At 33.5% G+C, this 15,470-nt stretch overlaps 1 protein-coding gene across 2 annotated transcripts in view; it reads left to right on the top strand.

Annotated features, from left to right (window-relative positions):
- Positions 1 to 2,730: 2,730 nt before the first annotated feature.
- The window catches only part of LOC6557116 (adenylate cyclase type 2), a 35,881-nt gene continuing 23,141 nt past the window's right edge, over positions 2,731 to 15,470 (top strand). For both annotated transcript variants that reach the window (XM_001985405.3, XM_032738006.2), the window contains exons 1-2: positions 2,731 to 2,809; positions 14,566 to 14,855. In XM_001985405.3, coding sequence (XP_001985441.1) covers positions 14,669 to 14,855 — 187 coding nt within the window. In that variant the 5' untranslated portion in view covers positions 2,731 to 2,809; positions 14,566 to 14,668. The remainder of the gene's footprint in view (positions 2,810 to 14,565; positions 14,856 to 15,470) is intronic.

Raw genomic sequence — 15,470 nt, 5'->3', positions numbered from 1 at the left:
TTTTTCAAGGATTGCGGGTAATTTAATTTGATAAACTGTGTGCACTAAAGAACTGCAGCAAAAGTTTAAATAAACGTTGTGCTTCTCTGTAGCAAAGTTAAGTCTAAAGAAAATATATAAATTTTAAAAGAGAAAGTTAAAGTTTTCATTCTATCAGTAATGGATATTAAAATCAATACTAATTTCAAACGAAACCTTATGTACCCAACTGGCTCACTTCTTGCATTTAAAACTAGTGACCAATTCTCACACCAAAACGCGCACTAAAAGCATTAGCTTATTATAAATTCTGCACCAAGTCAATATCAATGAAAGGTTTCTCACGTCAGCCTGACAATTAACTCTGAGTGGCATTTTCCAGGCACTGTGACCAAGTTTTAACTGCTGTTAGTACGAAAAATCCACTAAGACCATGACTTATGCATGGTAAGGAAAGTTTCCATTCACAGTGGCTCCCAGGCGACCTATTCACAGGGGATTGACGTAACTAACTTTAATTCGATGGGCAGCCATGGTGCTCAAATTTGAAATTCATGCAAAATCCTTTTGTGTCTTCAATTAGTTAATTTGTGTTGTGCTGCAAAGGTTGCTGAAGTTGCTTAGAGATTCCCTTGGCATTTACACATTTCAAATAAGATTTTGGTGCTAAGATTCGCATTTTATTTATTTGCCTTAATTTATGCAAATTTTGTGTGAGTGCGTGTGGAGAGCAACATGAGCTATGTTTTTTGTTTTGCATGCTGTGCACATAATTTATGCAGCTTTTGTAATTGCCTTGGCAAATGGGTGCTGTCAACATTAAAACTGACATAATTACTATTTATATTTTATGTATTTTAGCTCTAATATTTTACAAAATATTTCATTTAAATTAGAAAGTACCAAATTAATTTCAACCACTAACTAAAAGTCCGACTGATGAACGTATCATTCTGACCCTCCTTTTTATTCACCTTACGTAAAGCAGCCAATGGGTAAATAGCAGAAGCTTGAAATCTATCCGCCAAGTGGCAGACCGCATAAAGTATAATCCAAATCATCATCAGCATCCGTCTGTCTGCGTTTATGAACACGTAGAGCTAGATATATTAAATTTGAAATCTAAATATTTACTTTACACGCTTGTGGAAATGCTAGAAACTAATCGCTCATTACGTATACGCTACGTATTGTCAGACGGAAATTGCACAAGTCTTCAAACAAACTCTTCTCTTTGTGTTTTTGTGTGTGTGCGTTTATATATTTGTTGTTCGTTATTATGCTTGTGTGCAAACAGATTTTTTGCCCTTCAATATATTCTTAGATTCGCAACCGGAAGAAATCCAATCACAATGAATAGAAACTGGAGTTACTCAAAAAAAAAAATTTTTATATATTTATATACATATCTGTATAAATATAATTTAATTTGACCGCCACATGGGGAAATTGAGGTTGAAGTGCAGCTGGCAATTGCATTCATTCATAATTTATTGAAATCAAGTCTTCCTCCATTGCAGCAATGAAAATCAATAAAATTAATTACACGTAGAGCATGTCTGTGTATTTGTTTGTAGTTTTGGTATTTTTTTTAAAGTTCTCCCTTTTATAGCATGGCAACATCCGTATTTGTTGGCTAATTTATTAAATCACTTGGAATAGACGATAATAAATTTGAAAAAAGTAACTTTTGCTTTTATTTGCTTAATGAAGCATTGAATCGATATTGATTGATTAATTGATAAACTGGCAAAAGATATCACCACATACGTGGGTAAGTATGTAAAAAGTGTCATTTGATTAAAAGCTACTTAAGGAAATGCCATATTAAATATTAAGCATAAGCCACGTGTGACCAACAAAAATGCCACTGTATTGGTGCACCAATTCATCAATGTGTGCGTTTCATTGAACAAACTCTGCGTTGTGTGTGTGTGTGTGTGTATAGGTGTTATATGCCGGCACTCGTGATAAAAACCAAAACAGAGCAACAGACGGTAAGCGCTCTCAGAGCCACTTCGCTCTTTGCTATTTACTCTCACGCTCTCTCTCACTCTCTCTCTCTCTCCTTCTCATTACGTTCGCTCAGCAACATTTGAGGGCAAGGTCGGCAACATGTTGTCGTGCTTGTTGCTTCGCTTCAGGCATATGCCTTAAGAGAGAGCGTTCAGAAAACTATATGTTTTCTAGGTTGAATATGAATATGAATAAATAAAATATAAATTAATTTTAATGTAATGCAAATGCAACACTATATTAATATTACATATACCTAATATATTATTGTATTAATATTAGTGTTTTATGCATGTATTCATGGACACGTCTTTTTTTTCTGCAGTGTATTTCACGCAGCGCTCGGCTCGTGTTTATGTGCGAGCAGCCGAGCACTCTCTGTTTGACGGCTACAGCCTGTTGGACGTCGCTCGATTCTGATTAGAATGGGCGCTCAGTTCTGATTAGACCGAGCGGGAGTGCACTTCGCAATCGTTTTCGTTGTCGATTTCGTTGTTGATTTCGCGCGTTTGTCAAGGCGCGCGCGTGTCTTGTGCTTATGTGCATGTGTGTAAGTGTGTGTGTGTGTGAGAGTGTGTGTGTTTGTGTGTGGTTTAATTTAACACCACGCGCTGTTAAGCATAATATTATACACACATATTTATATTGATATAAATAATTAAGCTATATATTCAAATATAAATGTGAAATTTGTTTAAATTCGCTAACAAGAACAACAGCAACAACAACAACAGCAGCAGCAACAACAACAACATCAACAACAGCAGCAGTTTTAGTACCAGCAGCGTAGCAACAGCAGGCGCCAATTATTTGGGTAGTGTATCTGTTTTTCACACAATGAGAAGTCTTAATTAACGTAAAACAAAAAAGAAAACAACAAGCGAAAATAAGTCAAAGCAAGCCGGCAAAAGACCACAAACTAATTGCTAAGTTAAACAGCAACTAAAATTCACCTGAAATGGCATACAAAATAGACAGCCAAAAAAAAAAAAACAAACAAAAAACAAAAACAAATCGAAAATCAAGTTTAAGTGTGCGTATGATAAGCTAATAGGCTTCGATTTCTGAATTCTATAATTAATTTTATAGACTCTAAGACAGTTTCTTTGCTAACGGTTTTTTATTAAGCCAAATGCGAAAGAATTCTGCAATTTATAAAATAAGCAATAAAAAGTTGAGTTGCTCTCGAATTTTCAGCTCTTGGCGACACATTGCGTCAGGTTTTTTCTCGTTTTATTTATTTTGTTTTTTGTTGCTATTTTGCAATTTTTTTCTTTATTTCTGACGGCCGGACGCGACGTTCTGCTGTATGCGTGTGTGTGTGTGTGGTGTGTGTGTGTGTGTGTGTGTGTGTGGTGTGTGTGTTTGTAATGAAAGAAATGATACAAAAGGCGGCACAAATAAATTTAGTTAGCGACTATAGATGTTGCCGGGTATATGCATAACTACAAGTGACTCGAAAATTTGTGGGTGGCATTGACTTTGGCATGCTTATAATTATCATAAATTGTAGCCTCAATAACTTATAGTTTTCATTTATCGTCTGGCCGGAAAAATAAAATAAAAAAGTTTGTCATTCTTTTTTAGAGGTCAGCAATTTTTTCTAACAACAAACATTTAAGATGTTGTTGTCCTCTGTAAAATAGTGCTCTCCAAATTCGTCTATATACAAATCCATATTCAATTTGTTTATTTTTGTTTTAAATACAGCATTCGGCGTATATATATATATTTCTCCCTTATATGTAGCCTGCTCGTCATTTAGAATAAATACAAGCAATTGCTCAACGTGAAACAGAAAGCCCTTATCTTTGGTTTACAGAAGTCATGATACGAGTCAAGCAACCATGGCAAGCTGTATATATTATAGTAATCCGATCTTTATCAAAAAAAAAGAAGAAAAAAAACAACAAGAGTCTTCATTTAATTCCCTCTGCAAGGGTATAAAAATAATCATTTACTTAGTCGCGAAATCATTTGCCAAATGTTGTCTTTAAATAAATCAAGTTATAAAAATGCTCACACCGATTTTGTTTTGGCTCACGGCTCAGCGTTAATAAATTTACGCCCACATTTTGTATGTTTTTTTTTTTAAATATATTTTTTTCTTTCAGCTTTTATCTTTATGGCAAGACAACGTCCAAATTCTATAAGAATAAAAAAGACGAAAACCATAACGCGATATATAAAAATCAACGCCACTGGGGGAAATTACTAAGTATATTTTGATAACTCGATGAGGGAGCGACCATTTCATAGTTCAATTTTCTATTATCAAAGTTAAAGTCGGTGGCGCCGATAGCGTCGATAAAATATTTTATTGAAGACCCATAAGCTCAATGAGACAAATTATATTTCACATTTCGATTTCAAATAATCATTTCTATTAACTAATTGAAACGAACTGCACACTCTCCGCGTGTCACAAATGATATTCACTAAATTAATTACCCAAAAGTCGATTGTGCTCTCGCCTCTTCGATTTAATTAAATGACAACATATACATAACTAGTTGATATGTATTTACTGTTCTGTATTTTATGAGTCATTTGGAACATTTGTTTGATTGTTATAAATTTAAAAACTTAATAAGTAGCTGGCAAGGTGATTCACTGCACTCTCAAACTCTAGCAAGCTCATGTTGCCAGGGTATGCACTGTTATCATTTTCTATATGTATTTAGTTATTGTATCAGCAGAACAAAGGATTTCCCCCATAACTATTTTGGTTATTAAACTGATTACGTTTCAAAATAAAGATTATTCCCCTATGCAATTCCATTTGACAGAAATAGCCGCAAGCTTCATAGCTGACATAATTTCAAATATATCGCTCGCTGAAATGATGACACACATATTAAGTACATTTTTCACAAACGATTTTTTTTAGATTAGTCTAACGTTTTATATGCGAGTGCTTGTGTACTGAGCTATATAAGAAAAGTACACAATTTATAAACTTTTTATTGCTCTGATAAACAAATAAATCTGTAAGCGAAATGTAAATAAAATCTTATAAGCTTACAACCTGTTTTTAAAATGAATTCTTATTAATTCTGCTGGTATTTGAACTGTCTAGAAAATTATTTTTATACACAAAATCTTTCACCGATTTTTATTTGGGCTTAATTCCAATCAATCCAATCAGAGTCAAATAATTTTACGGACACGTCGAAATTTGCGCTTAAAAGAAAACAGAAAATATATTAATTTATATCAAATTTAAATATGTTCAGTTGTGTATATAAATTGTGATTCCTGATCAATAGTGCCACACTTCTGATTTTCTTTAATCTTCCCTGAGAGACACGACTTTGTCAAGCTTAACACATTTTTGAACATTTATTTATTACTATTTACTTTTGTCTATTTGCCGTTTTCTGAACTAATACGTTTATTTGTTTACACAGATCAGTTTGGTATGCAAATTGTCTAATAATTGGTATAAAAGTTGTTGTTACTGGTAGTATTGTGTTGAATACCCGCGAGTCTCGCAGATTCTTATTTTCACGAACATCCCGCACAATATAGTATATAATTTATATATGCATATAGTATATCATTTATATAGATATACATATAGTATATCATTTAGATAGACATACATATAGTATGTCATTTGTGTGTAAATACATATTTATGTCGAGCCAAGGCGCTTAATATTTATTTCTCGTTTGAATTTAATTAAATTTGCACATTTGTGTAAAATTTCATATACATGTGTAGTCGCTTTGTGACGGGCACGGGGCGTGTCTGTGTTGAATTTGGCATCTGCCTCTGTATCTGTGTCTGTATCTGTGTCTGTGTCGACTATGTGTGTGTGTGTATTTGTGTATGTAGGTGAGTGTCTGAGTGCCCTCCATGTGTCAGCCTAGACGCCTAATCAAACAGCAGCAACAACAGCAGTGAGAAACGGCGGCGGCGAAAGCCAAAATTCAAAGCCCTCAGAGTAAAAAAAATATCAAATATAATAAACATGTGTAATGACGACGAACGAGAAGCCGCAACAAGAACAACAACAACAGCAACAACAAAAACAGCAAATGCTGCGCCACATAAAATAAAATAATATAAAATAAGCTAGCTGCTCGGGGACTATTGAAAAAGTCCCACGAAATTCATTTTATACGCTGATCGCCAATTGCCAAAAAGAAAAAAGATAAATTTAAATAAATGCAATAAAAACAAAAACTAGTGAGAATTCTCTCGTCAGGTGAGCTCGACTGCGAGATACCCTTATATGATAAGTCTAGGATATTGATAATATATATATATTTATATATATATATAATTAAAAATATATATATAAATTCTGAGTACATCAGAAAATGCTTTCGCTTGCTAATGAGTAATTTGGTAAATATAAATAAACCGTTTTTATTATGTTAGTGTATATATCCCGATAATAAAAATATATCTTTAAAGTTGTAGCTTTTATTGCTATCGTAAACCGATTTTGATCGATATTGTAAGCACGATAAAAATCACATAAACTTGATATGAGTATGATATACAAAAACTTATGTTTATGCTAATTTTCTCTACAGATGCTCATACAGATGGACAGACACACCGACAGACAGACGGATAGCGAGATAGACGGACATGTCTATATTGTCTCGACTTCTGCTACTGATCAAGAATATATATACTTTATGGCATTAGAGATGCTTTCTCCCTGCTTCTTACACACTTTTGCACATACTTCATTATACCCCATTTACCCGTTATCAATAAGTTCAGGGTATATTATATATACAAAAAAAATAAAAAACATTAAAAATGTATTTGCAGTGATTCCCTCATTTGTTGCCGCGTTTTGCGATGTTTGGGACGAGCGGGCATCAAAAGAAAGATTATGTTTTTTAATTGCTCTTAATTTAGCGTAATTAAAAATTGTAGTCTTGCATAGTTACAAAAGGGCGAATTAAATGGCTTACATAACACTGTGAACTAAATAAATGTGTACCTCAAGTATTCCAATAACTTGTATTATCAATCGCGAAACATCTCACAAATTATTATAAACGATTCATTCAAGATATTATTTAATAAATTTTGTATTTAGTGTTAGAGCCCGAGAAGACAACACTGTACAAATGGGATACAATAAATACTATGACTAAAGAAAAATCTTATCAGTAAATATTGACATGTCAGCTTTTCATCATTTTAAGCTGAAAAAATGTACAAATATACAAAGTTATGCTAAAATATTTGTATTTTGAGTATATGTATTGTGTATTTAGAAGCTATTGTACAGAAAATTCCATTTACAATATTACAACAATGGAGTGTAAACAAGACAAATACTCGTCATTTTAGCACACAATGTGAGTGTATTTATTTAAAAAAATACTTCGTTTGTATTATGAATATACATGTGTGTTTAAGTGCAATAAGGAGCCAAGAAAATATAAATAAAATAAAAATAGTTAAGAAATGTTAGAAAATGTATTTGTGGAGATTCGATAATTCCTTAAGTGTGTTAATTTAAAGAATTCAGCAAATTCCCAATTTGTTTCATTTAAATACTTAAATTGCAGAGCTGAGTCATTTAGAATAGTTGAAATGGGTGAAGAATGTTAGGAAATGAATTTGTAGGGATTCGATACGCTGTTTAGTATGTTAATTAAAGAGATTCCCGATTTGTTTCATTTATATACTTGAATTGAAAATAGGGTATCTGATTGCCGAGCTAAGTCAATTAGTACCTTCTATTTTATGATTATTAATTTGAGCAAATTTGCGCAAAAGTTGCTTGCTCTATTTCTGGCTGTTGCTGTCAATCGTCAGAGATTTGTTTTTGCACTTTTCACACTTGTAGCGCGTTAAAATGTCAAAATTATATTAAAGCATTTATCATAGTTGGAAAAAATAAAAACTGATTTATTTGCCCATAATTTTTTGACCATAATTCGAGAATGCAACAGCTTAAAATTGCCAACTGAATAAAATTTGACGTCTTCGACATCAACGTCATCATCATCGTCATCATCGTCATCATCATTGGTAAATCGTACTCATTTGCACAAAAGTTTGGGCCGTTAGGTTGGGTTAGTTGCGGCCGGTCTGATGGTCCATTGACTCATTGCTTCACTGGTTGACTGGGGTGACGACCAATTGGGCGAGAAATTTGATTTTATGGCAAATCTGGTTTGGATTGCACATTGCACAAATTTTTCATTTCAGCATACAAAATATAGAATGAAAACAAATTGTCTAGCTGTTTCTAAGGTCGCTTCGAAATGAAAACAAATTGTTGAAGTCATTTTTCCTCTCACTTACTCTGACTTACTCTTACTTATGTTTATTTCTTTTGTTAATTACGTTTGGTGCCGTTGCTCGACTCTGGCTTTTATTAGCCTGATGTATTTTTAGACGTTCGCCTGATGTTGGCCGTTTTATGAACGGGTGCAGCTAATAAAATCGCTTAGCACATGTCTGAAAATATTTTCATAGCACTTTAGATATACAAATTAAATTTACGAAATTTTAACACTTCAAAACAGCTGTGCTGTGCTACAAATCAAGGTTATATTGAAGATTATTGCCTTTTTCTCCAAAATAAGCTGATGTCCAGATAAAAAAAAATCGCCCAAGGGCAGATTTAATGGTATTGCTTGAGTTAGAAAGCATTCGTAGGCCGAAGCTAATCAAATATTTCATCTTCACTCTCAGAGTGTAAGACAGCTCATTAACATTTTTCTTGATAGTATTTGTCTTTTGATAACAATCGGTTCTGATTGCATTGAGCTTCAATTAAATGCAATTTATTGCTTTAGCCAAAACTAACAACAAATTAAATCGAAGTGGGTGTCACGTTTCTGGCGTTAACTTCCCATTCTCACTCCAGTGCTGATTCTTGGCAACGGTTACGTGCCTCGGTGGTTTACTGCAAACAGTGCGAAGGCCAAACCACAGAACCACAACCAACCATGGCCAAGCGCCACTCTGACAGGCGGTTTAAGTAATGCTCATTAAAATAGCTGTCCCCCTCTCTCTCTATTTGTGCATGTGCATGAGGCTTCCTAATGAACCAGCATTCATGGCCATGGAGCTATAAACCAACAAATAAAACTAAAAAAAAAGCCACAAAAAAATATAAACCACAGAAGCTAAATCCAAACAAGCCGACAACCACTTACGCCTTTGCCCATTTTTGGCAACGATTTTGGTTTTGCAAAAAATTAGCCAACCATTCACAGGCTGCAAACTGCTAGTCAACGTTGCGTATACGCAATTCTTTGTCCGACATTTCAAACTTTCGCTGAACCAGATATCGCACTCAATCGAATTGCATCATGCGATGCATTGAGTGCAGCTTTTAGGGCCGCAAAACTTCTTTGGTAGGCAGTTAATTAAGTTATTGAGGCCAACTCTTCAACTCTTAGTTTTGTTTTGACTACTAGTTTGATTATTCAATTTGTTGCCTTTGGCTGGCCAAACTAGAAGTAAGCAATGCACAATATCCTTAAAGTTAGACAAGAAATGCGATACCCAAAGTTGCATACATAAATTTAAATATTAATAATATATTAGGAGTTTGAAACATGTGCGTAATGTGATATGATAAACTAAGTTTGTTAAGAATACATTTTTTTAAAGTCTTTTATGTTCATTTGGTTACGTCTTTATATAATTTAAATATGTTTTTGGCCAAGTGATTTCTTTTACGGATATACTTACATTTAGAATACATATATTTATATATATATTTAGAATAAAAATAAAAAACATTTGACATGGAACCAGCAAAAACATGTTAAAAATTTTAGTAATTTAATAACTTTAGCATTCACTTTTATTAACAAATTTGCATTTTGATTGAGTTTCATTTTTCTGAAGTTTGTAGCACATTGAAATAGATGTCTTCGAACTCATAATGTATATACATTCTTGATCAGTTCCACTAGCAGAGTTGTGTGCGTCTTTTCTCAGTTGTTATGCAAAATTATTGAAATAAGGTTTACTTCCTCAGTTTTGAAGATATTTTGGTGAAACTGTGGATACGACCGAATCAGTTGAAAGACGAGTCTTAATGTTGTGGGATCGAGATAGTCATAGACAAATTTATCAGCGTTTCTGATACAATAAACAATATATATCATCCTTTCCGGTACAATATAACTACACAAATTGTGGCATATTCGGCTTACATGAGTCGTGAAATACAAAACAAATAACTGATATTTTAACTTATGCCCAATCTAACTTGATTGGAGATGAAGTTCTTCGTTTATAGGCAGCGAAACGCATTTCAAATTATAACTAGCAAATTTTTGAATGTTAGAAACTAATTTAGCACAACAAAGACAATAAATATAAACAAATCGATTAAATTAATTTCTATATATTGTTAATATTTAACATAAAATATTTATTTATCTAATTAGATTTAATTACTTAACAATATGCTATGGTAACTATAAATTAATATGCTTCCATTTCCACTGGCAATCCCTGCTGATGTAATAGAATGTCATTTACTCAGTATTTCCCAACTTAATGTTTACTCATATATCTTTTATATTATCTGATCTACAAATGTTATAAAACGATTTGCTTTCATTAAAGAAAAAACACAATAAATTTCCCTAGTGCGACATTTTGTATGTTTGTAATATTTGGCTGTAGTAATGTTAGATATTAAATTTAACGGCTTAGAGTGCTGAAACGGCAGCACTTTCCAATACATTCAAGTGATATGCGTGTGTGTGCTTCAATTGAAATATGACACCACTGCATTCAGGAAACCCCCGAGAGCTATAAAAATTGTTATAACTTACAGCCCAGTCTCATGTGTAGCAAGCAGCAAGTAGCATGGCAATAAACACGTACGTAATCATTAATCATAAATGATCAAAGTCAAAGATACTGAACCCGAGAAACAGACACACTACACTGCAAATTACTCACACACTCACGGACTCAGACAGGCACAGAACATACACTCAATCATGTGTGTACGGGTGTTTAGGGAGCAGGCCTCGGGTCGTTGGCTGGGGCTGCTTTAATCAATTCCAAACAACAAACACTTGGAAGGCGACGCGCACCGCTAAAAGAATGCAAGGTTATTAAGGCATATACACAGAGAGTATTTTGTATGGTTTGTATAAAATGTTTATTGAGAGCAGCAGTGGGAAACAGTGTGCAACAACAAGTGCAAAAGAAGAAGATAGCGAAATGATGGCAGTAATGTGTGAGAGAGCGTGACAAATGCCTCTGGCCGGGAAACAGACGACTTCACATTTGCCAAATTGATCAATTTTACCCGGGCAAGTTCTTGACGAATCCACAATACACTCAGTTGTATGCATGTGTGTTATTGTTCTTATGCTAATACGACTGTGGAACTTTACAATTGAAATAGCAGCAAAAATTTATGACTTGCCATTAATTTGTTTGTAATTTGTTGTCCATTTCGTTGCGCTGTTCGCGCCAGCGCCAAATGATAATTTCGATAATAACTTAGATGCAAATTAATGATAATTGACAAGCATTCCAGTTTAGTTTACGGTTTACTGTATGCTGTTAGTATTTATAATGTAGTTTTTGTTAAGCCTTATCATAAAATTGCCATTGAAATACACATATGAGCTAATTATAAATAATGTGAAATTTAGATTACGTATACGCAACGTAATTGGCGGCATTCAAATGACCTGGAAGCATTAAGTTCAAGTTCAGTGGAATTGTAAATGACACTCAAACGTAACTGAATTTTCATTCATTCATTCATCTTTAAAGTGCATATAATTGGATGAAAATGCAATTGAGTTGAGGGGAAAATATGTAATTAAATATTACTTTAGAACCACAATTATGGTAATGAATTCAAATTGATTGCATTAAATTGGAAAATGTAATCATAACCTTACTGCAAATGAGAAGAGTGAATAAGCATTACATTTAAATTAAAAATTGAGTAAAATGAAATTTCTATGTTTATTTGTTTGTTTTACTTTGATGCACATTAAATATTAACATTAAACAAAAAACGGATGGCTATTAAACTTATTTATTTTCCTATCACTCCAGGTGCTTCTCAGGTGCACTTAAATAAACTAGGTAATAGACGTAGCGCTGCCGGCGATTTTGCGATGTAAACAGAAAAATATATAATATAAAATGAAAACATTCGGTCGAGAAAAACAAAACAAAACAGAATTCGAGCGAACAACAAAAGATTAACAGTGCCTGGCTTTATATACGTCCGAGAAGTTGTGTGCCTGTGTGTATATATATAAATTTATGAGTAGTTTTTCCATGTTTTTATTTTTTTTTTGTTTTTTGTGTATTTGTATTGTGTGCAGGTCAAACGCGTGGCCGCCTTTTGCTCGCTTGCTGTTTAAAAATGCGAAAATCTACAAGTGGTTGGTGAACAAAGCAATTCAAAATATACTCAAGTGAAAATGGCATTGAAATTGCTTTGCATTTATTAAACGCCTTATTCAAAAGGCATATGGATGTTAATACTTGCAAATGTGCATTTCAATGATATTTGCAAAGTATTATTTATTGCATAAACATATCCTTGAAATTAAAATAACATTAAAGTATAAATATTTTGGAATTAATTTATACTTTTTAAAAATAAAAAAAACGTCACAAATAGTATATTAATCCTTCTAATCTAATCTTTCATTAAGCAATACATTTTATATATATTTGTATATGCATATTCATTTATGCATTGTCGCTTTTTATGAATTGCTTTGAAAATAAAGATTGTTTGTTATTTATCACGCAGCAGCTAAGCCTCTTAACACTGACTTAAATTTTACACATTTTTATTTAAGCTGAACTCCACTTTAAATTCAACTAAACTCTGTGCAACTAAAAGTTGCAACTAGAGTGTTGAAAGCAAATCTTGGAATAAACTTCTAGCATGCCAACTCTTACAGCAGCTAGTTAGTGCAATGCGACAGCAAAAGCCTGCTGGCAATGAACAAGTTTTTCTTATATTTGTGTCTACTTATTTGAGTGTGCGCCTAAGGAGTGTTTTAGCTGTTGACCTTTTTTGGTACAACCACAAATATATGCATTGCTGGTACTTAGCTTCTGTGTGTATTATTATTAACAGGCTTCACATACTGCGACCTAGTTAGATCTATCTCCATCCACCCTGATTTTTGCTTGAATTCCAGAATTTTTGTCTGTGTTCAAGAATGAACACGATTATTAGAAGTAAAATCACAACACGTTAAATATTTAGAGAAATGGTCCCTAGCTAGCAGGTACTGAGACCACAGCAGGGATCACTCAAATACATGATAAGAATAAATAGGGATAACAATAGATATGTAAAACATCCTATGCACTGATTAGCATTAATCCCCAGATGTGTCTGTGTAAAAATAGTAGATAATAGATTAACACTATTAGCTATATAAGGCAAGGATTTTAAGTAATAAACTCAGATTGATTTTACAACTCGATTAGCGTATTAGTTCCTCTCTCGGTCTACAGTGCCCTGTCAAGGACTTTCGTATTACAAAAATTGCAATTCTACATAATATAAGAAAGTCAATCGTAATATAAGCGCATAGGAAATTGGAACCCGGACTACTTAGTTTTGACCTGTGCTCCTAAAAATATATGATTTTACATTTTTGTATATCTGCAAAACAATTTATTAAATTAAATTAATTCAGTCATAATTGGTTGGTTGTTCAGTCGTATATCGTCTGTAATGTGACTTAATTTTACAAACATATAATTTGAAAATCGTTGCCACATTGTGCCATAAAAGCTATATTAACATTCTTACATCTGCATTTTTCATTAAATTAACTGACTATATAATGTTAATGAATAATATTACAAGGTATGTAAAGCTGCAGGAATTTTTGTAGCATCTCCGTTGAGAGTATTGTGTATTGTGTGTTGTGGCAAGTGCTCTGTGTTTGTATGTTTGTGTCCAACTGAGTTAAGGCGAAACTTTTCTAATTGAGGCAAAGAGATTGTCAAGCAGTTACAGCTGACAAATTTACATATATATTATATATATATATATATATATATATATATATATGTATACAAAAATGTGCTACATATAGTAGAGTTGATAGAAGCTAAAATGTAAGTACAGAAATTTGTCACAGTTTTGCTATCGCGTTGTTGTTTCTGCTTGTACTCGATTTATAAAATAGATACAAAAACTTTTTTGCTGCTCGTAAAAAGTGGGAGTGCTGGCAAAATGTTTTTCATAAGATAAAAAAGTGTTGAACTCTGATGGAGTTACCTTTTGGCTGTTGCCATAAGTAAAAGCTTTTACAGATCAAATAAAATATGAATTGTTGGACTTAAAAGTACTAAAGTGGAAAAGATGTGCAAAAACTAACAAAAATCGTATTCTTTAAAGATTACAAAAATTATTTTATTATTGAAAAACGAAAGAAAACTGCATCGCTTGTTAAAAAACTTGAAAAATAAATCTTTATGTTTTAAGGAAAATTAATTCAATGAAAACTTGAGCCAACATATGTGATTACTTAATTGCTTATACTCTACAAAAAGGAAACCCATTTTCATTTGTCTTTTCCTCTCTCGCTCATTTCCTTGCAGCGCTTGTCAACAAGTGCATCGTGTCGCCTGCACTGGGCAGGCAATCTTTGCGCGCAGCTGGCGGCTGTGAGTTTTCGTTTTGGTGCTGGCTTTTCCTTTTGCCATGGTAAGCCACAATGCGAAAATTGTGAAAACGGCAAATGGCACGAACGCATCTACAATTGTAACTGGGGGCAGTAATGCCGACACGCAGCCGATCAACACAACGACAAAGCCGACGACGATGATGATGGCGACCACATTGTCGGCATCGCTAGCCGACTTGAGCGACCAGGAGAACGGCACAACGGGTAAGTGCGACAAACACTGAGTTTCACAACCCAACGCCTCCGGCTAATCCATAACATCGTGTCAGATAACCAAGACGGAGGCAATGCTGGAGCAGAAGCAGAACCACTGCTCCTGCAAATCAAATTAGTTTTATAAAGGATGCCTTCTCAATTCATGCCATATTTCCGCGCTATTCCTTTAACGTAGCTGTTCGGTCGTCTACCCTGTAGCGATGTGGTCTATTTTTTAAGGGCTTATACATTTGTAAATAATAGGGCATGATATAAGAAATAAATTTATATACATTTATTAGAGTTTAAAAAGAATTTTTGTATTGTTCCTGGAGACACTGGCTGTATGCAACTAGAAATAATTTATTTAAATATAAATTGGAGGAAATAATATTATAATAAGCCACCCCATTTTATTGATCCGCATCAATAGCAGATTCGATCTAGCCATGTCTGTCATCCGTCCATTTAATTAGTCATTCACTATTTACGAAGGGCATTCTTGGAAACAAATCCTTAAATATTTTATAATTTTCGAAGAAACCGACTAAACTCAACCACAGTCTTTTGAGTTTGTTAGCTGGCTTTTGTGCTTGGTGCTTGGTGCTTGTTGCTCTACTATTA

The sequence above is a fragment of the Drosophila grimshawi genome, unplaced genomic scaffold (assembly GCF_018153295.1).
Source record: "Drosophila grimshawi isolate 15287-2541.00 unplaced genomic scaffold, ASM1815329v1 contig_44, whole genome shotgun sequence".
Classification (NCBI taxonomy): domain Eukaryota; kingdom Metazoa; phylum Arthropoda; class Insecta; order Diptera; family Drosophilidae; genus Drosophila; species Drosophila grimshawi.
The sequence above is the reverse complement of the archived record's forward strand: the minus strand, read 5'-3'. Positions and strand labels throughout refer to the sequence as shown.